Raw genomic sequence first — 26,890 nt, 5'->3', positions numbered from 1 at the left:
AGAGGGACATAGTTTAGTGGGGAAATATTGGTGGTAGGTGAATTGTTGGACTGGATGGTCTTCTCCAACTTTATTGATTGCATGATTCCATGATTCTATTTACAACACCTTTTTCCACTGAAGTGCGAATTTTCATTCAAATGATTTTATGATATGGCTTAGAAGTCATGGCAATAACATTACAGTAGTAGTTGGGAACTTGTTTAATAGTGTATTTTATTTCTTAAGTTGAGGAAGGAAAAAGGAATGATCATTTAAACATATTCTTTGTTTTCTATTGTTTAACTGGTCTTTTATTTACAGCATTTCACATCTCAGCCATGAATATTCTGGGCTTTTTAGTACTCTTGGTTTCAGGATCTTCCCAAGAAAAAAAAAAAGGTGAGTCTACTGCTTTGACAAGCTCAAAATATTTTATTGTTGAGACTGATCTCTTTACCTAAATCCTAAACATGTCCTGAAATTCCAGTTTTGCTGTGTATGTAAGTTATTACTTCTGTCAGTTTTACTGGTGCAAATAAAAGTTTCTGAAGAATTTCTGGGCCACTGAGTAGAGTAAATCCTGGGAACAGAGTCTGGAGAATCAGCTGTGCCATGAGAGCCTGCAAAATGAAGTATGGAGAAGGTACCCTTGCAGTGCTGCTTCCAATGCCCATTGTGATCTAGAAGCACGGGGCCGAGCCTGTGTGGAGCAGGGCTTGGTATTAATGAGCCCTATAGTCTGCCTGCTGCTCAACGTTGCACTGCAGGACCTCAAATGATGCGGAAAAGGCTGTCAAGAAAAGTGCATGGCTCCTCACAGGTATTAAGAAGGCCATGAGAGTTCATTAGTTCTCCTCAAGTTCTGACTAGGCTTATTAACTCCACAGTGCTCTGGTTCCTGCTGTGGTGGCTGCAGGCAGTAGAAATCCTCTCTGCAATCTGAAAGCTCAGTAGTTTTTTTAGTAAGAGAAAATTCTTGTTTTTGTAAAACCCTGAGATATTCCAGACTTAAAATCACATTATTTAGTGATGAGGGTTTCCCAAATTAGTTCCAGCTGAGCTGATAGGACTACACACCATAATCTGACTCCTTTCAGAGAGATTTGTGCTTGTCCCTGAAGAGGTATCTCTGTACTATATAGCTCTGACTCAGCACAATTCAGCCCATTTCTCAGTTGGGCTTAGTTTGTGAGTCTGTGGATAATGCCATGCCTATTTCCCAAGGTGGTTGGTAGATGCAGAAGCAAAAACATGGTATGTGAAGATACCATATCAGTAACTGCAGTCTGAAGGGTTCACCAAGCTGAAAAAGACCAAAGTTCAAATGTCTGTGCATGTGCATTGTAATTGTGTAGGTGGCTACGGAATTCTTATGAAAAGTAGAAACACCATATAGTAAAGGTGATAATCAAATCCTCAGTGGCAATCTGTTGATAACAGCACACTACAAACATATTGGATCCACTGAAAATGTAGAAAAACAAAATAGGAAGTATCAATTCCAGTGGGTCTCTTCAAAGCACTGTTAAGCACTGAAGCAGAACCATTTGGAAAATACTAATTTGGAGAATGGAATTGAAAAAAGAATTGTGAAAAGTGCTCAGACTGGAAGTCTGACTGTAAAATTTTGCATGAGAACAAAAGCTTCCATGACTAGAGGAAAACAAAAAGAGAAGAACTTTAGGCTATAGAAGAAAAAGCTCAAGACAATATTGACCACAAATCTTTGGATCTACCTCTCAACTACAAAATAGTTTACAATCATAAGACTGAACTTGATCAGCCTGAAAAATGGCATATGACAATTTGAACTGAAGTAATTGTTTCTGCACGGTGGAATACAATAAAGCTGATTCTGCCAGGCCCAGTTCAGTGCTTTTATGTGCCCTCAAGGCACTATTTATATTCTGATAAAGGGAATTTGTGCACTGAAAATTATTTTATCCTTAAATCACAACAATTCCCTGGTGTTGGAACTTAAAAAAATATAAAATAGTTAATTCAATGATGCTCTTCCCCAGAATGCCGAGTACTATTCTTCCTCCCATCTCAAAGATATACTACAGGATTAGGATTGTAGTTTTAGGATCTTTGTGAAGGAACAGGCTTTGTAGTCATGAAGGATCTCATATGAAAACAAAAGAAGAGTCTGTAAAGGCTTATTCTTTGTATTTTTTGTAAATGTTGTGGTCCCTTCCAAATCAGTCAACTTCTCCATCAACTTACAAAGAAATTTCCAAATGGGCAAATCCCCAATTCTGCCAAAACTCCATTTGCTTGTTTCTTTTTTTCTTAATTTGATTGCCAAGAGTTTGTGTTTGACTTGTTGCCATGAATAAAACCATTCCTCTTTCAACAATAGGCTCTACAGGAATGGTGTGGGAACGCTAATCCCATTACACAGCTCAGAAGTTCCCACTTGCAGTGACCCAGGAAAGGCAGCTTATCAGGTACTTAGCAGAGCTGTCAGCTGGTCAGCTCAAGAAGAGTTTTTGTCTTTGTGGAGCAGGCCAGGGGAGCAGTAATAAGGGTTTGTTTGTTTGTTTTAAGTAAATAGAACAACAGGGAACTTCTACATCCTTGACCTGAAAGTCATGTTCATGTAAAAAGAGAACATTAACGGTAAAGCATGCTACAATGTCAACAACGCAGTGGTCAGCTGAGCTAATTGATTTATAATCAAGAGATGAGCGGAGTCTTTGCAAGCTGCTGTATCTTGTGACATTTTCTGTGACACTAGTAGAATGGCTTTCCCTGAAGTGAAATAACACTGAGAGTCAGTGATGCTTTCATATTTTTGATCTTAGTGATGGGTGTCTTGCGATACCTTCTGTCACATGGCCAAGATCTAGACACCAGAATGGACGTAACTGGAGAGGAAGGACTCTCTGCAAAGGCAGAGACCACAGCATAGCTGAGAGAGGAAAGGGGCAGACTTCACAGTAATTGGCTGAGATTTGGTCAGTGTGGGGTGAAAGCATCTTTTTTAGCATTAGAAAACATGTGGAAAAACATAGCAGTACCTTAGTTTTGGTAAGAATGGGACTAGTGCAAAGCAGGAAAAAATGTCTGTTTTTTCCCTCTGATTTAACTCTGCATTAGACTTGTGAAGCCATTTCTAGGAAAGGGTAGGAGTGCTGCAAGCACCTGAAATGTTTTCCAGAAGCTCAAGCACAGGATACTGAGTTATTGGTAGAAATGAGTGTCATACTCTGTCTAGCTTCAATCTTAGTCCTGGTGCTTTAATTGATCAAATTGTTCAAATAAAGCAAAATACCATCCATTGTGGGTACAAAATCCACAGTAGACCAGAACTCTTTTACTTTTTGGATTCAAGTCCTGATGCAGCTCCAGAAGCGTTATTGTGTGAAATTTTTTTCTTCCTTTTCCTAATATTCTCAGTATTTCTCTTTTGCCTCTGTATAATGCTCGTATTCAGAAGACATAAACTAAACTGTGCTCATGAGAGTCTTGAATATCCTAGTGATGACAGCCTAACCAGAAAGCATTGCTTTTTTAAACTGTCATTTAGAGAATAGCATTATGAAATTCTTCTTTAAGAGTCAATGCATTAACACATTTTTTCCTTCTCCCCCTGCCCCTTATTGCAAACTTGAGAGCAATTCCTGTTTTCTAATGCACTTCGAAGGATGAGCAAATCTTGTAAACCATGAACATCCGTTCCCAGTGTCATTGAGGACTGTTGAGGGAACTCAGTGATTCTGCAAACCAAGGACTCTACTTAGTAAAGAACTGTCCTTCAGCTATAGTTTTTCTATTTGTTTGCTTTCATACGGTTTTAACCACTAGCATTGAATGCTGTGATTCTAAGTGGCTGTGCCTTTTTTTTTCTTCTTCAGGGCAGATATAGGCAACAGTCAATTTTCTGTTCTCAATATTTAGTCTGTATAGCATGAAAGGATAACAAAATGCTATTTGTCTCAGTGCACTGGGGTGTGCCACCTATAACCTGTTAAAGGAAATAAGGATACTGAACTAGATATATATGATCTGTGTTTTAGTTTTGCATTTTTTTTTAATTGCCTGTTACTTCATTGCCCAAGGTCAGTCTTTGTCAGACAAGTGGACCAACAGTTCTCCAGAGTAACATAAAACCATTAAGTTGCTCTTTGATCTTGCACCTTCTTTAGAACCTTTTAATCAATTAACCATGAAGCTACTCAGCTTGTCTTATTTCCTGCACATAAAACTACTTTGGTCTAGCTGACATGTTACTACATTATAGATCAAAGATGGAAGGAAAACTTCACATCCAACCGGGATAATTATGTGGATTTTTTTCTGTATCTATTAGATAAATTTTCATCCTTCAGATAGAGGAAAACAGCATTTTGATCTAGATTGAATAAAGGATTCATATGTACTTTAAAAGGTGGCTAAATGGATTTCAGTATAATTGACCTTACATGGGATGTGAATTATTTCATGGCTATTTGTTGAGCCTCAACTGTCCCTATATATATTGAGAGTACCCAATATTGATAATAAAAGAAAACATGACCTATGGGAACAGAAGCACTGATCTCTTTTTTTAGGATACCTCTAAATAAAATAGAGAAATTAAATACTGAATGTACTGTAATGTGATGCAAATCAAAATTCTTTTAGCCCAGGAATTCAAGTTTCATAACAGAGAGTTGTGCTTTCAGGCTTGTAGGCCCACACTTCTGCAATTTTAGTGGTTGATAGACACAAAATTTTTTATCAAAGGAATCAGAGATTCCCTCAGTATTATGTTCTTTTAGATGTGTGGATGTTGATATTACTACTTACTAGTTACCTGAAAATTAAGGCATCTCAAAATGTACTCCTCATTCCTTTTGGACAAATTCTAGATTACACAAACTTTCTTCACTTACTTCTTTTTGAGCTTCCTCCTGAGGTGGACAGAATGTCACCCATACTTGTCCCAAGCAGCAAAATGTCTGCTTACTTGGGTTTTGCTCCAGGTGTATTTTGCACAGCTGTTTCCTATGGCATTGGCATATTCTCTTTCTGCTTCCTGATGCTGAAAGCTGAGCTGGCCTGGCCCACAGGTAAGAGTGTCACCAGGTGCATGCATTGGCAGCACCTGGAAATATAAAGAAGCAGCATGATTTCTCAAGAAAAAACAATGCCCTATTGTGTTAGGTTTTTCTTGTGTGTTTGTTTTTGTTTTTAAGTAGTAAAGTAGCATTTTTGAATGAATCTGCTTTGTGAAATGGTGGTGTAGAATATTCTTCATAGATATCCACTTATTCTCTGAAGGCATACCTTATATCTAGACTCTCTACACTTCAAAGTAGATAGGAAATGGGAACCCTTGTAGCTGTTACAAATCACATTATTTTCATGCTAAGTTTAAGCCACTCTCTATTTGCAAATCTGTATTGATTTTTTTGAATGTTGTGCTTCCTTTAACTAAACAGGTCCCTGCTGATGTTTGTTATCTTCCTTGTAAGCTGAATTAAAAGAGAATGAAAAACTTAGTGGATGGTGTATATAAAGTGTTCTTTGATAGATAAGCATCTTTTGAACAAAGAAGAGCGCTTTCAAATCTTGATACTAAGGAAGAAATATTTTCCCTAATCTCCTCTGTACAAATTCCTCATGTAAGCCAGAGAAATTTTCCAGAGAAAGAAAAGATACTCGTAGAACTTGTTCTTACACATACCTCTGCTGTACCTCTTTACTGCTGGTTTTAAGATCCAGTGGGTGCTTTTGTTTTGGGATTTGAAAAGATACAGAAATCCAAAAGGAGTCAGAAGGAAATTACGCTTAATTTTGAGCCTAAAAGAGGCCGAACTTTAGATTTTAGTGTTTGTTTTCTTTCTACCTCAAGCTATAAATCATCCAAGATTCATCAAGATGTTTGCAAATCTAATCCAAGCTGGACCAAGTTACAGACTGGACCAACATGTAGGTTTATAGTAATGCCTGAAAACAGGAAAGCCTTTAGATCAGAAAGGAAAAACTATCTGGTTTCATTATATGTGGCTTCGAGTTTCATTACAAAAGGGTTTACGTGGCTTTGATCCCCTAATTTGGCTAAAAACAAGAAAAGAAATGATCTGCATGTGCACACAGCTATTTCAGTGTGTGCATGTGACTAAAATAGATACTCTGTATGCATGTTCCATGCAGAAATGCTGCATTTAAAATGCATAGATTGTGAAGTCAAGATAGATTAAGTCAAACATCCTCACCAGCATCTACCTTGAATTCTTAATCATATCCGCTGTTATTCGAAACTGTTCAGGAAAACTGAAAAGTGTAAATAAGTTCACAGCCTGAAGAAGAAAGAAAGAAACAAACAAAAAAGTATGTGCTTTCTACTGCTGTATATGTGCATGTATACACATACACTAAGAAAAAGATTTTACAAGAAGAGTCTGTTTTCCATAATACTTTATTATGGAGCCACAATTAAGCAAGTCTTCAAAAGGGAGTACTAAAGAAATGACTTCACTAGAAGCAGTTTTACTACAATGGGGCTCATTTATTTTTTATTTTTGGTTAAAGACCTTCTGTCTTTCTGACTGCTGTCACTGAAGAGGAATTGCCAATTCTCTTCACTGCTCTGGAGTCTGAAGAGCAGCGATGAGAAGCAAGCTCCTTTCCCACAAATCCCAGACAGCACTGACATGGGGACAAGGGCAGAGCCGAGGGAGAGCATCCGCACACACTAAATAGCACAAAGCTTTTTCCAAAGTAACACGTGCTATGGCTTCTTTCGCCAACTGCTGGAGGACTTGGACCACTGTTCCCAAACCAGGTTTTGTGCACTGAAAATATTAACTCATTTTTGTAGCAGATGATAGAAGTTTTGGTGGCTTCAGGCCAGCCAAGTTGGGTTTACAGATGCTTTCCATCACTGAAACAGCATGAAGCAGCTTGAGCCTACAGTGAATCTGGCCCTGGATTTCTTGAAACCAGTGTTTTCTTCTCAATAGTTTAATACCCCTGTTTTCTTGCAATTTACAACCCTATTCAGTACCATGTGAAGTGCAAATGGACTGTGGCTACTTCTGCTGGAAAAAGTTTATTCCCATACATAAAGCCTTCTGAATGGCTGCTACTTTTTGGTGCTGTAATTATCATTTCTACAAAATTTTGATAGTATATGGCTGTATTTGTTTCCCAAGAACAATCGCAGCAGTTAATTCCCTGTATGTTCAGTCCCTAGAAATTTGATACTGAACCAGGGCCGATTCCTTTTTATCATTCTTATGACTTGTCTTTCTTAGTCCCTCAGACCTTATTATTTCTTTGTTTATTCTTCTTTTCTTCAAAATAACTGGGAAACTTAGCCTTCCCTTCCCTTCCCTTCCCTTCCCTTCCCTTCCTTTCAACACTTGAGTTTTAAATGCTCAAGAATTAACCAGAACATTCTTTCCATCGCCAACATGGGCATTTTGCCTCCAACAGTTTTCTTGGTGAATGTAGATGTAGGATTGCCACAGAGGGTGTGAGGAAATGTCCCATGTGGGCCATGGAAAGGGCAGGCACTGTGGGGTATTCAGGCACAAAAACATATCCCAATCTTCTCCACAAAAGTTGCACTACATCAGGGCAATTTCTTTCTCTAACACTGGACATCCACAGTCGTCCTAAGGGAATTATCAGTGCAATTCCAGCTAAAGTGATTCAGCTGAGCTTCCTCTCCTATTCTCTCTAATGATAGTGGTACTGTTTTCACATTTCTACCTTTATCTTTAGAAAAAAAAAAAAAAAGAAAAAAAAAAAAGCTGGAAACAATTATTCCACAAAGTACTTCCTTACTGCATTAGTTTGTTTTGAGGGGTGTACCTGGAGGCTGCTGAATAGCAATGTTTGTTAATCACATAACCATTTGTGCAGCAAAGAAAGAAGGCAACAACTAATGAATAATTACTTCTGACTTTCTGTGAATTTAGAAACAATTTTTTTTTTGGTATATCAGTGTGATTTTTGGTCAGTTTTATTTACTGTTGACACAGACTCATGTCCTTACCTTTCTCCTAGAAAATCAAAATAATTCTTCTCAAAAGTGGTTGAACAGATAAAGAAAACTCAATTAAAAAAAAAAAGAAAGAGAGAGAGAGATAGAAAGAGAGAAGAATGGGCAAACTTCAAACACTTCAAACTTGCTATTTCAAACCAGCAGTCGACTTCTACAGCGCAGGTCAGCTGGTACTGCTCCTATTGCTGTTACCATAGCAGAAACACAGACATGTGATTAAATAAATAAAGCTAATCAGAAGCAAAAAAACAACTTTGCAGTAAAAACAGCTCAAGTTAACCTATTCTCAGAAGACTTTGAAAGAAAACATACTTCTAAAGATGTGCTGTGAGAGATTTTCGGCACAGCTGCAGGAAAAAAGAGGTATCCTTTCCCTTTCTTTAGAAGGATTAAGTCTGTCCTGGAAATTAACCAAAGTGGACAAATGGGCCATCATACAGAAACAACAGATTGGAGCTCAGAATGTGAAAAACATTGAGAATGGGTAAAAATGTGCAGGAAAATGGCTATTGGACATTTTTAAGGAACTTTAATGACAGAATAGGCAACCCAGGCACATTAATTCTATCTTTACTTGTCTCTTGTGATATGGAAAGTATCTTAAAAGGAATTAAATAAAAAAAAAAAAAGAAAAAAGGAGTTCTAACAGACAAAAACAGATAACAATTTCCCTGCTCTGGGTCTAAAATTTCATAGAACGTGTAAGTTTAAATCAATCTATGTCAGACTGTTCTACAGCAGCTAATGTAATATCTTCCAGATTATAAAAGACATGGAAAAAGCCTGATCTTTGTAACTGAATGTGTAACCTGTCTCCCTCCTTTAAAGAAGATCTTCTGATCCGTCAACAAATGTTAATGAATAACTGAAAAAGGAAGGAAAAAAAAGTCTCAATCTGTATGTAGTACAGTAATGCACAGTTTTTGGAGGTACTGACTTTCGATGGTTGGAGCTAAAGTTGTTTACCTCTGAATTGGCGTTAAATAAAAGGATGGGCTTGTAAAGAACAGAAAGCATTAGTAAGATCAACATTTTAAGTTTGAGCTGTGGATCTGGGAGGCAGTTTGAAAGTCTGTTCCCATGGCTGAGCAAAATTCCTGCAGCATGGGTGTCATGCTGCAGAGCTGGAGCATATTTGCTGGGACTGTGGATAGCCAGAAGTCTTGCTGTTCTGTGAGATGACTGTTTTTTCTCAGCTTGACAAATGACATACAGCACTGACAGAGCACTTCTCCTTTGCTGGCCATCACCCCTACGGACACTGGCCAGAACAGCAGCAGCAGGAACATACCCTCCAACTCTGATTTAATCTCATGGAGCCCAGGAGACCAGTGAATAGAGTTGTTAACTCTTCTGTTTGGTTTGCTTTTCCCATCTGTGTTTTATTAAACTGAGAACAAGATTTATTCCGTTTTTTTTTTCTTTTTTTTTCTTTTCTTTTTCTTTTTTTCTTTTTTTCTTTTTTAACATCAGGAGCTGTTGCTGTCCGAGATGATGGTTGATGTTAAGGTATGCATACACAGTTTAACCTGGCTAAGGGCCAAAGAGGCCTATAATTTCCAGCCTAGACCATTTATTTGCAAAAGGACACAAAATCTCTGCTCTCAGACATTTCTGAAAGGATGAACATGACTACTTTCCTCTCTCCCAGGAACACAATACATAAAGAGCCCAGTAAAACAGTAGGCTCTCCAGGATGAGCCAGGCTCTCAAGGCATGCCGGCAAACACTTCAGTTTTACTTTATTGACAGCCCCTACGCAGTCACAGCTACTGGTGATTCTCTGATTTCCATTCCAGGAATCTTAAATAGACTGGAGATACCAGCCCAATGTATAAATATTTCATCTAAAAGCCAAGGATCCTAAATGGCTCAGCTGGGGAATTTCACTTTATGAGAACTTTATGTGCCAGGCTCTCCACTGTAAGGTGGGATACAGCTGGAGCACAGACACTTGCATGCCTAATGAGCTACCAAGAGAATAGTGAGGCCTTCTAAGGAGAAGGAACCAAAAGATGATTTTGAATTGCTTCAAAAAGATTAACTTTTCCTCAAATACATTTAACTAAAGATAGAACAAGAGCGTGCTTTTGGGAACTGTAAAGAGGTTTCTTTTAAGTATGTATATTTCAAGCAGTAACAGATAAAAACCCCCAAATCCAAAGCTTCAGAGCAAGCAGCCTCTAACATTGTGTTGCTTTTCCAAAACCTCTAGGCTTTTTCTTCGCAACAGCAGACTCCTTTCCAAGAAGCACGCACCCCTTCCTCATCTCTTAATCATCTTTCATTTTCATTTAACGCTAACATGATGGATCATCATGACTAGCAGCTTTATTGCAATCCACAAAAGTTCCACACTCTGGTCTTCCCAGACAAATGTTTTCATAGCATCATATGAATACCATGTTGATCATAGCAGCTACACACAGTACCATCACTCTATAATGATTCTTGCAATACTAAGCTTTATAGTACTCCCATGTGGCAATAAGAAATTGTTCATGTTTGGATTTGACTTTCACCATCATTAACAAAAAAACAATGCCTTTTTTTACTCTTTCATTTTAGAAGAATAGTTTTTTTTCCATGTTCTTTCACATTTTTATCATCTGAGATGACATTAGGAGCTGCACATGAGCCATTACAAATTAAGGGGCATTCTTGTGCTTTTGCTTTTAATTACTTTTAAGAATACTGGCAGAAAAACGATGGAATCTCAGTTAACACAAATTCTTTTTTTTTTTTTCATAAGAAATCAAGAAAAACAAAACTTATAAAGTAGGGAACTGTACTGAACCTTGTCTTTCCAACCCAATGCAGTTTGTGCATTTTCTTCAATACATTAAAAGCATAATATACGTGACTGATTCCTATAGCAGGCCACAGACTTTAGGAGGGAAACTCAACCCCTGAACATGGTGTTAAAAGCTGCATCATTATTACCTCCTTTAGTTATATGCCTGGAGTATTCTGCACTGAACTAAATCTTCTGCTGTGTTAACTTTGCCTAAAGCTACAATTCCCTCAGATCCCCAGCTCACCTTCAAGGCATATCTGTACATGACAGTCTACTATTACAGCCACGTTACAGGAAATCCAACTGAGGGATGATAAATGTGTCAGGATGACCCATTCCACTGAGAAATGACAGAGCTGTGCGACATCATAAACAGTGGCACACTTTGTAGATGCTTAAGGAGTTTCATTGGTGAAAATATGGGGATGTTCCAGTTTCTAAGTCACAGTTGGATGCAGTGCCTTGTATCTTCCAGAAGGGTACTTGTAGGTGCAATTTTTTTTTTGTTTGATTTGAAATTAAAGTTTTTTTTGTTTGTTAGTTTTTGCTTCTGCTTAGAACACACACACACAAAATCCTGGCCTTGATGCACTTTGGATCATTGTATCTGCTAGCACAGCTTGAATAACATTGCTCCTCTTCCTCTGTCAGTAAGACAGAAAGCAGTCAAGCACTTGGTACAAGCATTTTGGTTGTACACAGAGAAGTTATACTGCTTCTCCAAGAATACTATCTAAGTAGTACTTTGCAAAAAGACTTTTTCCTGCAAGCTTTGAGTACTTAAGGAAGATTAACTAGAAGTCACAGGAACAAAAAAGAAGGCTTCACGTCAAAGGCAGTTTCATTTGATATTTAGACAGTTTCTAAGGTAGACTAAGAAAAATAAATATACAGCAGTGTATGCAAAAATTACATTACAGAAATGAAACCTTTTAAAGTATAATATCCAATCCATCTAATTGCTGAAATTTAAAATGCTTAGCTCAAAATTAGTGAAAATAAAGCTTTCTGAAGAATCAAGTTACTTAACACTGCCAAGTTGCCAATTTTATAATCATTAAAATGCCAGCATAGACTTGATGTGCCTTTACACCCAGTGCATTTCACTTATAAATAAGTCTTTAGTTAATTTTGCTATGAGTTCTGCTGTGTGTATAAGGAACTGACATTCTCAGATGTCCCTGCCTGTAGGTGCAATAATTACAATGTGACTCCTTCAGACTTGCAGCAATGAATACACTAGAACTAGTTGGGTTTAATTCTTTTTTTTTGTCTTTATACCAAATACTGTTTGCAACTACAAGTGTTTAATTAAAGGCTGTTAGACAATTTGAACTTTTTAGAAGAATACAAATAAAAGCAGTTAGTGAAGTAGATATCTGTTTAATTTACAAACATCAGTAGCATTACTGATATCAGTCCAAATAAGACAAAGCACACTGCATTACACATGTACACCTAACTTTTTTTTTTTTGTAAAAAAAATAATAAAATAAAATTGAAAAACATCTGCATTTTTACAGGGTACCCTGGGTTTTACTGAAAGAAGAACACAACCCACTATTAATGATTACCAATTCTACATTATAATTTAGCAGCAACATGTTAACGTGGGGAACATTAGGGCAGTAAAGTAGCTTTATTATTTGGGGAAAATCACAGTTCTTGATAGCACAGCCTTTTTTTCTTTTTTTCTTTATTTTAAAAAAAAAAAAAGAAAAGAAAAAAAAAGGTAAAGGGTTCCATGGGAATATTAATTTATAAAGATCTACCTTCTAATGTCATTTTCTACATGCCATCTCATTTTCTGTAAGTACTGTATATAGGGAAAATTAATTTCTCTACAATTGCCACCTAGTGTAAAAGACATTTTCTGTCACACATTACAGGGTTGTGGAAGGTGTCCTGAATATCTGCTGTACGTGAAAACTGCAGATTGTCATCACTTTCAGATTCAGTGACACCAAGTGGTCAGATTCTAAGGAAAAGAAAAGGGGAAAGGGAACGGGAGGAACAGACCAAAAACATTTATCCCAAGACGACATGCTACGTTAGTTCTATTGCAAAAAATCCTGATTTTTAAGTCCTTTTCTTTAAAAAAAAAATACAAAAATACTGGGACAAATATAAATTAATATATATTAAAGCATTGAAAAACAGTAAAAGGGATGACCTAGGAGGGTTAAGTACAATGTACTTCGATACAATAAATATTTCTCAATGAAACCGAATACTGTATAGAGTTGTTTTTAGAACTCATAGAAACAGAAATCCATATTATTACTAATTTATCCATCAATAATCTATTCTTATCATCCCCCAAACATTTATATTACAAAAAATTAATACTGGAAAAGGGCAGATAAACACTTTTTGTATGCTTCTTTTGTTAACATGCTGACATAAAAGTTTACATCATCAGGAGATTTCAGGATTATAGTATATTCTCATATCTCCCATTTCCCATCCACTAAATGGGACCTCATCTTCTCAAGATGCTTAATAATTCCGAAAGATAAAATGTACTTCATACAATTATTATCTCTGTGTGCATTCTCATCCATAGGTAAGTGATTGGTATGGTCTGTCAAGACAATAAAATATACTGATACAAAAATGAAAAAACAAGACTCATTTTCTGGTCAACATTTCATCTCTGAGCTGTTAAGTTGAAAGTCACGTATGTATAGTGTCAGTGTATCTTCAGCATGTTATAAAGAAGAATCCGTGTTAAAAGTAGTTAAGTTTCCCATCACTGTTGCAATGTTACCAGGTCTTTTTTTTTTTTTTTTTTCTTCAAAGCTCCTCTTGGTTATGAGAAGTCTCAGTTCAAGCACTTGAATCTTTTTTCAAATGAAGAAAAAGTCTTTATTCTCATAATAAAAATAAGTCTGTTCTGTATTTTACAATATATTTCAAATATTTCCACTATGAAGCATTAATTAGTCCGACACGGTCAATAAGTATACAACATTTTCAAAAGACAAGTGTGACAGGAACACTTAGGAGGGACAATTTGTACAGCCACACTTCACCACTTTTTCAATCTCGTCCACAAATGACGACCCATCAGTGCATTCAAAAGAGTATTTCCGTCTCTTGCTCCTTAGTGGTCCACAGCACTGCCCGGTTGAACATCCCCCTTTACATTCTAGTCTCGATACCTTCTTGGTCGTCTGGCACGCAGCATACCCTTGCTGCTTTTGGTAGTAATCTCGGATTCGTTCCCCTCGACAAGAGATTTCTGCAGAAAAAAACATTTAAAATAAGAGAGGTGCTTCTGAGATACAGGTCAAAGAATGCTTGACATTGCTGAAGAAGATGCTCTATTTCTAATTGCAGTTGAAAGTGGCATTTTACTTTGGCTCAGACACATAACGGAAACTAGTTGTTCTATCAAACATAATTTGATTAATGCTGAGTTTTATTTCCTACACCTCTTATTTTCAGATAAGTTTATATTATGTATATGTAAACCATAAATACAAAGCTATTACAATGACAAGAAAATTGGAAGCTTAAATCTTTTCCTTTTTCATAAAAGTACACATCTTCTGTTCTTACATTGCTAGCAGCTGGTTTTGTTTATCATAGGAAAATGTTTCAGAGAGCATGCAATTTAATTTATTAGACCTGGAGTTTAATATTATTCAATCTGTTATTTAATACAAGTTACATTCCACTAACTTCATAAATTACCGAGGTATAAAACTAGCAAAAAATGCGACATCTGTTAGAAGTTCTACAACCATATTCTTCTATTCACATCTACTTACAATACAAAATAAATGCCATCTGGGGTAAGGGAAACAGAGGGAGAGGGAGAACTTCGATAGACAAAGGAAAAAGGTAGGGGAAAAAGTCATCCTGTTTTCATCCATCTCACCTGCATAATTCGCTGTGATAAATCAGTTGAAGCTGAGAGGTCAAAAGTAGAGTTTGTGATAAAACTAGGAGCAGAATCATTGGATTTGGCTTCTCAGTTGCAGAAGGCAGAGAAACAATAAATACAGAAAGATAGCAGGTAAAAGGTAGTTAAATATAGTAAAAATGTGTTTTTGAATAAAGGCAAAAAAAAAAAAAAAAAAGTTTTCACAGCAAGACATTTGGTGAAAAAATATCCAAAATGTAAATAAACTCATGGGAAAAGTTTGATTCTTCTCTCACTGAGATAAATTCTTATGGTAAAAAAAAAAAATAAAAAAAATGCAACAAATGTGTGTATTGTGGAGAAAAAAAAGTTGGTAATGTTGTTGGCTGTTCATGCTTTAATAAAACAAACTTATTTTCTGAGACCAAAACAATAACATGATATTTGAACTTTATTTTTTACCTTTATCACAGCTGTCCCCCGTGTATCCGCTGCTGCATTCGCAATATGGTTTCCCAAGTCCTGAAAGCCTGCATTTGCCATGTTTACACCTGATGGATTGGCAGGGGTTAAACAGCATTTCCTCTTCATCACAGAGGACTCCCCCATGTCCCTGCAGGCATTTACAACTGTATGAAAACGCATTGATCGGCAAGCAGGTACCATGCACACATCTACAGGGGAAACAAGCCCAAGAGAATAAAAATAAATTATTCATCAAAGTTCAGGCTAAGCAACATTAACTACAAGTACTTTGGACTGTACTCAGAAGAAATTGCTTTTGTTTCTAATAGACTTTTTAGTGAGATGCAATGAAGTGCTTTGTAAGGGTTTATAATTGGTATGCAGTTTTACACAAAACAAGCTGCACTACAGAACTCTGTCTCATCAGAAAGCAACCGCTGTAGATGTGTTATGGAATAATTTGTAGGCCACAGTCACTCAAGTCAACACTTTCTGTCTATCTAAATTTTTAGCATGCTTTCAAGAGCACAGCAAGATTCAGTCCAAGTGTAATCCATTAGAATTAGATAAGTGAGAAAGGATACTCACCTGAAATTTTGGTTCTTGTTCATTAAAAAATAATCATACTGTCACTTATGAAGTATGGGCTCCCAGCACAAAGACCAGACACTTCCCAGCTAAACCTCTTCTGATACAAGCAATGGAAGTTTCAAAGCTGAACACGTCCCCCTTCAAATGCATTAGTTCGCACTGAAAACTGCCAGCAGCATGGCCACATAATGTATGCGCTAGCAGTGCTCAGCTAGTCCTTATGCAGAAAGTCATGCTAGATCACGTTGCAGATTATCAGGTCTTACCTGAGTGTTTTTAATCAGCTACTCTCTCAGTTGGTCTCTTGTAAATATTTGTGGCAAACTCAAATCTTGCCATTAGACAAAAAGGATCTGAGTTGAGCTGCTAAGTTGTGATATATAGAATATGTAGCTTGTCTTAGTTTTGTGAGAGGGAGATGGTATCTCCCAAAAGGAGGATGTTTAATTATCTGTTCCTGTGTGTAATCAGAGGATTAGGGGAATTCATCTGCTGATGAAAACATCACCAGTGACTACCAGTGACTTGCAATAAAATCACTTCGCTTTTCTGATTTGGTGACACAGAGTCAATACCTTTCTTTCTAAAAATAGCGTTATTTCCTTTTACTGCTCCCTTGTACACAAGTCTTCTATCTATACATTGTTTCCTAGGGAGACAGCAAAGATTCCTCTGTAGGGACAAATGCAACCCTGACACTCATGGTCATTTTCACCCTAATGTTACTCCTCTCCACATTGTAAGATCTCTGAGCTCTCAGCCTCCTTAGCTGTTTGTGGCAACCACCTAAATAAATACGTAAATAAATGAGACACTTCAGATGAGAAAGAAATTGTATTTGATCGAAAACAAAATACCTTGTTTCAGCTTGGAAGAAAAAGAGTCATTTCATAGTAAAAAAAAAGAGCACTGTTAAAAATATCTCATTTATAAATTTTGTATGTAACAGTCTGTATTTCTAGTAACTTTTTGCTTTGTACTCTACTCCTTCAATACCATAAGAAATTTGGTAAAAGTGCCAAGAGTGCACAATACATTTTAAGTTCAACAAACCTGAATGCACTATTAAAAGCTTGCTTCAGCTTGTAAACATCACCAAGTTCCACCCACCAAAGACAGCCATATTACAGTTACCTATCTGTATGCTTAATTCTATGCACGTGTTTTAGCATGGTGCGACTACAAGGACAAAGAGTATAGCAAGACAATCCATAGAGGAGATTCAAATGGAAGGCACAACACACAGCCTCTATTCACTTATCCACTTAATCTCTAAGTAACGTAAAACTTAACTAGTAGCTTACGCACCTCCAAGTTCTCCATTACGCAAGAGTCTGCACTTCTGAATGAATTATGTTTCCTAAAGAATTTAAAATTGTTTCTGTGGTCTGATATTCTAGGACTGTTAGATTAAGCAACTGAAAGTTGGAGGCTTAGACAGTGTCACAAAGCAGCTAGTTTTCATTTAGCCTTCCTTGTGTTTGCCACTCACAAAACCACCACACTGTGGACATCTGATCTTTGAAGCTACTCAGGTGACACCGACATCATGTCATATTCTATACAGGCTGTTTCAGATATCAAACCAATCTGTGTCAGGATTTTTGGTAGAGTTTTACTTGGCTTAAAGATGATTAAATCTTAGCTAATGTCAATTCTCTCACTTTTCCTTCCACCTGTTTTTTGAAGCCCAAAATTTCATCTTCAGACTGCACTGAAAGGAACATCAAGCTAAGTGCAAACTCTCAGGCACAGTTTCAGCTTATCTAATTTTAGTACCTATGTCAGACATTTGTTACATTTATAATTGCCATAAGCTCCCTACACACTCATGAAGAGAAACAAGCTTGTCCATAATGTTTTTAAACCATATGAAGCTTATTTTATTCCCAAGAAATGTTTCTTCCTTTACTGACTTGAGAGCAATCATTGGTCAATATGTTCCTAACTCAAACACCTGGGTTTACATAAAATAAATCAAAGCCTTAAGCTTTTTCATGGTGTGCAAGACCTCTAAGAGATTCTCTACATTTCCAAAACAGATCACAGTTACAATTCTGTTTACAGATAAAGTGGAAACATTATATTGCACTAGGTGGAAAAAAAGGCATCTATTTATCAGACAGGATTTAAGAGATGCATCAGGAAATAGAAAAATTCCCCAGGAACAAAAGAACAATAAAAACCTCCATCATTCCAAAGAAATAGTTTTTTTTTTTGTCTTTCTCTCTTAAAAGCTCACAGCACTGTATACAGCTGAATCAAAAACAGCATTTACAAGATCTAGCAAAATACTACTATTGTTCTCACTTAATTTCATCCTTGAAAGAAATTCCAAATTGTATGCATCTGATACTTGCCAAGTTTTCTAATTCACTACAAGAAACGTTCGGACTGGGCATGTGTTCAGTTGCAAAAATCCACAAACAATCTAATATTACGAAGATACTTTAAAGAAATTCTTAGAATTCACGTGACGGTTCCATATTGATTTTGGCTACTGAAGTATACAATAGATGTAAGAGACTCAGATTCAGCATTTATATTTTTTAACCTGCTGTGACTCCCTTTCTTTCTCTTAAGATACTGTGAAAGAGGACAGCATAAGAAAAAGACTCATGAACAACTTAGTGCTGCAATGATCTCTCTCAAAATTTCACTGCTATGGCTCTTGGAATAGTTGAAACATTGATAGCACTGAAACAATCTGTAAACAGTGTAAACAAAGCACCCTCATTAGTGTATAAAGCATTAAAAGGTGAGACTCTCAATGCACGCTGTGTCAAAACATCACTTAAACATCACTTTATATGGGAGTTGAAAATCATCTTATTAGAATCTCCAGGAAGAGCTAGGGCACTGGTCCTCAAAAGTAAAAAAATTGTATAGATCAGAGCGCTGAAAAAAATCCAGGCAGGACCTTCAGAAAAAAAAAATGTGGCAAGGACAGTGGTAAGGGTCAACAGAGTGGCATCTTATTGCACTTGACCAACACATCCTGAAGGACTGTGAACTTCTGAAGTTTCTGATCTTTTTGTGCTGGGAGATCATGAACCAACAAATTGAACATCACTATTTATAAGATGAACACACATATAAATACTTCATATATGCATACTTATGTATCTGTATCATTATATAGATACACACATATATATATATATACACAAAACCAGCTGTATAAACGTACTTAAAACATCCAACTGAAAATGTTCTAGTTAAGTCTGAAAGAAGAATTAACACACATGCACTTAAGCAGAAGTTTACCATAAAGGTAGAAATTAGCCAAAATGTGGGGTTACTGCAGAAATATAAAGCTATCAGACTGGATAAGTTTAAAAAAATTATTAAATAATAAGGCATCAAAAAGAATTAAATAAACACACTAATAATAAGAATGGTACTTTCTGATAAAAAGTAGCCTTTTTCCACTTGGCAAGTTCCTCCAAGTGATGCTTGTATCAAACTTCATACCAATAGCTGCATTTGCATCCCTGTAATTCATTACAGAACTAGTCAGAAGTGTATTAAGAGCACAGATTGCAATCATATCCCACATTAAGGCTTTAGGCAGAACTTCTGTGTGATGTGTTGATTTGCTCACCTACATTTTTTTTTTTTTTAATTAAGTTTAACTTAATTGGATGCTGTTTTCACTTTTACATGTCCAGCATATTTTGTTTCTTACTGAACTGTAAAATTGTATTAAAAAAACAAAACAAAACAAAACATAAGAGGAAAATTGTATACATATTACACTACTGCTCTGTTTTGAGGAAGCACATACTTATTTCCGAGACATGGGTCATTAGTTTGCTGATCACAGAGGGGTCCAGTCCATCCTCCTTCACACTCACACGAAAAGCTTGACTGGCTGGTAGCATGGCACGTTCCATGCACACAAACTTTCTTGTGACAAGGCTCGCAACCTGGCAGAATTCCCACTTGCAGCGGCACATTTCTGAAGTCCTGGAGTTCGCTGTTGATATACAGATTACGGATGCAGCCATGGAAGCTTGTGCCATTCTGTCCTGGAGACTGGCGTAGGGCTGCAATGTTATTTTTCACAGGCATGCCTAGGAAATTAATAACAGCAAATAATCAGTGTAATTTTTGGTACAGTTTTCTATACCATATTACCTGTTTTTAAAGACATTTTAAAAGTATGCTTCTCCCTACGTAATTATGTTTGATTCAGTGTACAAGGATGAGTAATGAGCTAGTATTTGGAAATTGTCCTGGTTGTCAAGCATGCATGCAAACCAACTCCAAAACAACGTGTCTTTAGCGTCAGCTTAAGTGATGGACGTAGGAGTTAATGCAGGAAGCTCACAATTGGTGAAAAGTCAGATACATGACTGTTTGACCCAATGCAATTAAGTCTGGGATGGTACACTATCTGCATCTTTAAAAAACAAAATATTTTGTATCTTACAAAAATCACATAGCAAGATGTTCAGATCCTGAACAATTCAGAAACAGCAGGTCATTGATTTGGAGTTAGCATACAGTGTGTTGAGCATTAAAAAAACAATTTGCTTATCTAAAAAAAATTAAGTTATTAGCTGCACAGGTATATTTATAGGCAAAATTAGCAATATTAACACCAGTACTTAGAAACATAACAACTAAAGAGCTGATGTCCTGCATCCTTTCTCCTTAACTATGTAATCTGATAGATCTAATGCTTTTATGTGGCTTCTCAGAACAAATAGTAAAGAATAATGTGGAACCATATAACTGAATGAAGTAGTTTTGCCTTTCGTTTAGAGGTTATTGTAATTTCATCAGGCTACTTTTCAGTGATGATATAAATGAATAATATTGTACCTATACTGCTTAAGAGCATAATGTTCTCTGATTTCATCAGCTAAGTAACATAGGCTGGGAGCTATTACATTAAAGGACTCAAACTACAAACAATCATTAATTTCCATTTTCTCAAACTATTAGCCACATTTTGAAAAGTGTTAGAAGGCCAAATGGTGTGCAAATGCTGCTCATTTTCTTTAAAAATATTTCTCTGACAAGTTTTAGACAGAGGTTCTTTTATCAGTTGAGAAGATCTGCCACAGAAATGATGCCGACATATTTCAGCTGAATTTTCTGAAAGGTTGTAGCTTTGGCATTGTTCTCCTCCTTCCTCTTCCTTGAAGTTTTTTGTCACAGAACCTGCTACAGGTAAATTACAAAATTTACTGCTGAAGATGGCAGATGGTAAGAGCTCTATTAGATAACAGCAATACAGTAACAGTTAAAATGACCATCTCATTAAAATGCTGTTAGAGCAGAGTGCCTGCAAATGAAAAGCTGCTGATGCTATGCCTGTGTTAGAAATAGGGACTTCTCTGAAACAAGGTGCCACACACAATTGGCAAAATGTACTCTAATTTCTGAAAGAAAAATATACAGTATCATTGAAGGCTGCGACTCCATTAAAGACTTTTTGAGAAGAAAGTTTGTCTCTTTGGACTTCTTACCAAAAGCCATGGGCTTTCAATATGATATACTGGGAATCGTTACAGATAGACTGAAAATATCCAATGTGTGTAGTCTGACCTCAAAAAAGACATACAGTTGAAAAAATGTTTAAAAAGTTGCATATATTCTTTCTGTAAAAATTAGATCAAATTACGCATTCCCAACCGACCAAAATAATTGTCACTCAAGAATAACTTCGTCAAAAAAAAAAAAAGAGAGAGAGAGAGGTAAAAGGGTTTGCTGTCAAGTCTGAATTTCATTCATCATGCCAGCTGAGGTGATGCTTACCAGAAATGCCATTTTAACAGAAAGGTGACAAGAGCAAGTGTAAGTTACATGATGGTATAGGTGTCAAACGAAGACTTTGGCAAAGATGAGAATACTGCCAAGAATTCTAGTGAGAATTTGAGTTCGTAACTGAAGGATATGTGTGATCAAATTCTTCAAAAATTCTAGATAGACTATGAAAAAAAAGTGAATGAATCTAAAAAGATAAGTAAAATAATGAAGAAAGGGTGGATTTTAACCGTCTCAAAAATTTTAAAGATAATGAATATACAAATATAGATAGAGAACATAAAAGTTTAACAGATGAGTACATGTCTACTATTTTTTGCTCTATAATAATAATATAATGTGCTCCTGATAGCAGCTTTCATTCTGTTTTGGATTAACATTTTCTATGACAGCTGGAAGGATTTTCTGCTTGGAGTCTGAATGTGAGGAAATAGAAGCAACACAGGATAACTCTAAAGCATACGTTGCATGTTGAAAGAGACTCCTGCTCTTAGGAACCAGACCACTGGAAGAAAAAGTCATTTCTAAAAATTGTTTCTTCTGATAATTCATGATGATTACACAGATTAATATGTCTTCTAATGAAGACACATCTGCTAGATGAAGAAGCAAGAGAACTGTATGTCATAAATCATAAGTGAGTGTTAACACTGAACAAAATGAATGTCTGTACTTGAATGTACAGAATCATTTCAGTACTAGATGCCCATAACAGATAGGGCAATCTTTCTGCTCTCATCTCAGTATTCTTAGCAGTCATTAATCACAGTGTGATTGTAGGACTTTCCCTCCTTTCAAAAAGTGTGACACTGTACATTACATAAATAACACTTCAGAAATGATACACATGAAAAAACAGACATGCAAACATGCTTCCACAAAGCAGTCCTCCTTTGAAGATCTGTGATATAACAGAATTTTAAAGGCAATTCATATATGTGATGATGGTCATTTCTCTGCTAGTGTGAGGAATATGACTAATGCTGAATCATATCTTGTACTTGTTTTCATTTTTGATGGGAGGAGGCAATAACCAAATACAGAAAGATTTGACCCAAAAATAAATAAATGTTTACAGGACAGAATAGAAAAGAGACAAAATTCACCTCATCCCTCATTATTTGCAACTGAGGCTTTTGTTACTTGGTTTTACAAGAGAAATTGACTGACAATAGATGCAGTTTATGAAGACATGCTCCATTTTTCAACTAAATTCTAGGTAGAAGGACATTTTTATTTTTAAGGTACTAGCCACTTTTCCAATACTGTTTTTTCAAGCTGAAGCTATTGAGATAATGGCTCAGCTCATGTTTCTTTTTCAGATGCTGTCTTCATGAATGAGTCTCCTACCATATGCTTATTAACACATATAACCAGTCAAATTAGCCAATACTATATGTAGAAGCAGTAAGATCCTCTTACCTCCGACATACAGTGGAGAATCAAAATTCAAAGTGGACTGCTTGGACAAATTGGTAATTATCTTGGGGCTTCCTCCATCAACAGACAAAGACAGAATCTGATCCATGGCTAGCAGCTCCACAATGTGGAAATTGCCGTCATTAATAGTTTCCACACTGCAAAATAAACATTAATTTGAAACAGTTGATGCTCTGGTTAGAATGATTTTGATCTTCTTTCTCTTTGACAGTTAACATAGCTTCAGAACAAAACTTCTTCAAAAGTGCAGTTTCCAGAAAGCTAGATTTATCTGCATGCATACATAAGAGCTAACACAGTGTAGTAACTCTTCAATAACACTCTATTAGTAATACGTTTTGAAATTACTAATAGCCAATTTTTATTCATTCTTATCAAATCGTGAACTGTGTAACAGCTGATATTCTAAACAGTTGAACTGCATTTACTAGGCAGGAAGCCAAACACACAAAAACTTTGTGCAAAGATCTTATTAGTCTCCATGTATTTGTGTATCCTATCCTACAGGTTGCACAGTGGTGAGTTTACATATTCTGCAAGTAGGAATGAATGAGTTGACTCCAGTGATATATAAACTTAGTTTAATGGAATATGGAACTGCGTCTAATCTTAGTCCTGCCAGACAAAATGATATCATTGATCCAGGCAGCTCTACTGATGCTAGCAATAAAATAATTTGTGCTGTTTACCAGGCCTGGTCATTTCTGCATTCATCTTCTGGCTTGCACTATAAATACTATAAGTTTTTTTTTGTTTTCTTGCCTTTGTACACCATTTGCTTCTTCTTACTCAAAGAATACAAACCCACTAGTAGTAAAATGCCTGAAGCACGTCAAGCAGAGAAGGCTTGTTTCAAGCATGGTGCTTATGCTATGCAAGCACAAGCCTACACATTAATGTTACTAAGCACAAGAAACGTCTGTCAGTGCTTACTGACCTCGATATTACACAGCGAATATTTAAACACAGTTTAAGTACATCAGAGAGAAAGGTCCCAGAACTCAATAGTTCTGGGACTGAATATATCATTGTACTTAAATTACTTCTAGCTCATTTTCAACTGGAGAGTTGGGAGCTTAATGTGTGACTGGATGGAAGTTATGACAATAAGCTGTAGTCCAGGGACCAGACATTATTACCATTCCCATGACAGCATCTATTTGCTTCAGAATACCATCAAACAAGTTAGCTTAAGCCTTTGAAAAGTAATTTAAATGAACCAATTGTATGATGTTAGTCTGAGATGGACAGAACAATCTTACAGACAGTGAGCTCTTCTCATTAGAAAAGCAGTATAGTTGAAAAGGATTAGCTTCCTAAATCTCAGGGCAAAAATCAAACAAATTACCTTTTAACATCCTTAGTGATGCTTTCATTAACCTAACTGCTTTTTTCCTGGAACAGTTCAGAAGTGCTCACATAGTTGTTTACAGCTGTGACACATTAAGCAGCTTCTCAGCTATTTATTACCAACGTCAGTCTATCCAGGCCCAGATCAGTAAGGATACAAGTTCTGCATAGTAGCATGATGCTTTAAATAAATTTAGCTCTACATAAAAATGCAAATGCACAGTGTAGACACTGGCAGAATAAGCACTTTTCGGAAGGAGGAGGAATGACCAAGAGGTTCCATGTGGGAAAGAAACAGATTGAAGTTCAATACTTCTAAAATGTATGATCTATTCAATTTATTAAGAAGTTGTTTCCTGTGATCAAGCAACATGAAATCTGCCAGGATTAACATATTTAACACATTTCAGTGAATCTAGGAAAAAGGAGTTGTGTCAATAAATAAAAATGGATGTGACTTAAGTAAACAAGAAACCCTAATATAATGTTTTTATTCCAAGGCAGCTAACACCACTTTACAACTTAAGGACCTTTCACGCTATCACATTTACAAGGATGAGAGCAACACAGAACATGTGTTTTTATAGCAGGAGGTCATTCTAGGGATGTATAAAACCATGTGGAAAGGGAATGCATCTCTCTTAAGAGTGATTATTATAAGCTTCTAGTTTTACCCGTTTTACCAGTTAAGAAAAAAATTACTGTAGAAAGAGGAGCCCTCCTAGGTAAGGGTGGTTTAAATTAAAGGGGAACTAAGCACAAAGCATATTTGTGCAATAGTTCCTGCCAATGCACTTACATTACTTCTAGCACATTTCCCACTGGAGAATAAAGAGTGAAATGCACAGATCCTAGCAGAAGGCTCTAAGAAAAATTGATTTAAGGTTTCTGGAGCTCTGTATAAGAATAGTAATTCAAGAAGAAATATTCATATTTTCCCGGTAAATATATGTTGCAAGTGGCTTTATAGAACAAATAGGTTTCTTTTTTTATGGAAAAAAAAACCAAAAACACAACCCCAAACCCACAAAAAACAATATTTTAAAATAGATGCCCAGATAGAACAAAATTTAAGTGATTCAACTTTTCCCAAACAAAGCATCCCCAATCAATTAATGTTATTTATTGGTCTAGGCACCATCGTCATCTCATGTTGTTACTCAGATTGACTGCTTTTGGGATTACGGCTCTTTCTTCAGTAAACTCCCACTGGCAAAGCAGTTTCATTCACTCTACTCAGCTAGACTGCTGTTACTGTTCATTCTCTGTATTTATCATGAATAAATCATTTGTTTGTAACTGTTTTGTTCCTACTACAAGCATTTCTGCAGGCTTTATAGTTCCCATTTGAGTCCTTCTCAACACACCTTTTCTTAACTACCATTTATACAACAAAACTTCTATTTGAATCTATTAGCTGTATACATATATATATATATATATACTTATTTTGGCTTCTGTTTTAGATATCTCATCTTTGCTCAGTGAGGTACCACTTGTCTTATTCTTTTTGGCAATATTACATTTGTGTTAAATGTTTAAATCTTCTATAGAGTCTGTTTTCTGCATTTTAATTTATATAATGAAAATACAGTTACTATTTCTACATGTTAAACCATTCCATGGAACTGTAAACGAAGTCATAAATCATATACTGCATCAGAAAATAGAAACAATCTTAAGATGTTTATTGTAAAAGTCTATGGTTTTACTAAACATCTTTGTATTATATTATAGTGAAATGTTTTGGTTTTTTTTTTTTTTTTTTTTTTTTTTTTCCTGTGGAATGTTTTCAGTAATCTACTAGGAAACACAGTTCCCATGATGCTATTACCGACCAAAGTTTAGCATACATAAACGTAAACTTTGATTTTATATTGAGTGCAATCATTTCTAAAAAATAATGTATTTTCAGTGTTAAATCCCTAATAGAATACAGAACAATGTCAGCTAAGTACAACCTCCAGCAAAAAAATAAACACTAGATAAAGTTTTACAATGTAAGAGGTGTAATTACAGAAGAAAACAAGACTCAGGGAAAACTCATTCAAAACTTCCCAGTTACTTCTGAATGGGTTTATAGCAACAATAGGACAGATTAAGGAGAAGAGGTGATCCCTGTTGTCTTTTTGCTCATGCTTGCAATGTCTTTCTGTAAATTCTTGAAATGAGAGATATAAAATCTCCTGGGAAATTCAGGTAATATTTTTTTTTTTTTTGGAGAATCAGATAAATTTCGCTTAAAACAGCTGAAAATCTATACTACAGAAACGGATGTGTATTCTGTCTCTTGATGACTCTGGGAGCAAAAGCCATTTATTTTTCAAGGGTAGTGACTTTTTTAGAATCAAATTTTCCACTGCCAGGGAAAAGTCTCACTTTTTATGCCTAACACAGAACAGAAGAAAAACTGCCATTTCATTTCTGCTTGTGCCGTACAGTTCTGCACTTTACCCTGCACACTTGGAAATTATTTGGCAGTAACATCTTGGGAAAAAAAAATAAACACAACACTTTTACATGTGAGTTTTACACAAACATATATATATATTCTACCGAAAGCCAACTTTTACTCGGTTTTAATGGATCAAATAATATATTATGCTGACACATG

General features: G+C 36.0%; 1 protein-coding gene across 3 annotated transcripts in view; it reads right to left on the bottom strand.

The window, feature by feature from the left end:
• Positions 1-13,576: 13,576 nt before the first annotated feature.
• SLIT2 (slit guidance ligand 2) overlaps positions 13,577-26,890 on the bottom strand; it is a 243,902-nt gene continuing 230,588 nt past the window's right edge. For 2 of the 3 annotated variants that reach the window (XM_042811974.1, XM_042811975.1), the window contains 4 exons: positions 22,909-23,063; positions 19,496-19,784; positions 15,115-15,326; positions 13,577-14,025 (listed from right to left, as the gene is read on the bottom strand). In XM_042811974.1, coding sequence (XP_042667908.1) covers positions 13,784-14,025; positions 15,115-15,326; positions 19,496-19,784; positions 22,909-23,063 — 898 coding nt within the window. In that variant the 3' untranslated portion in view covers positions 13,577-13,783. The remainder of the gene's footprint in view (positions 14,026-15,114; positions 15,327-19,495; positions 19,785-22,908; positions 23,064-26,890) is intronic. The other variant, XM_042811976.1, reaches the window with a different exon arrangement.

Source organism: Centrocercus urophasianus, unplaced genomic scaffold (assembly GCF_019232065.1).
Source record: "Centrocercus urophasianus isolate 14NV4802_14NV808 unplaced genomic scaffold, USGS_Curo_1.0 seq_13, whole genome shotgun sequence".
Taxonomy (NCBI): Eukaryota; Metazoa; Chordata; class Aves; order Galliformes; family Phasianidae; genus Centrocercus; species Centrocercus urophasianus.
Note: the sequence above shows the minus strand (reverse complement) of the source record. Positions and strands in the feature narration are given on the sequence as shown.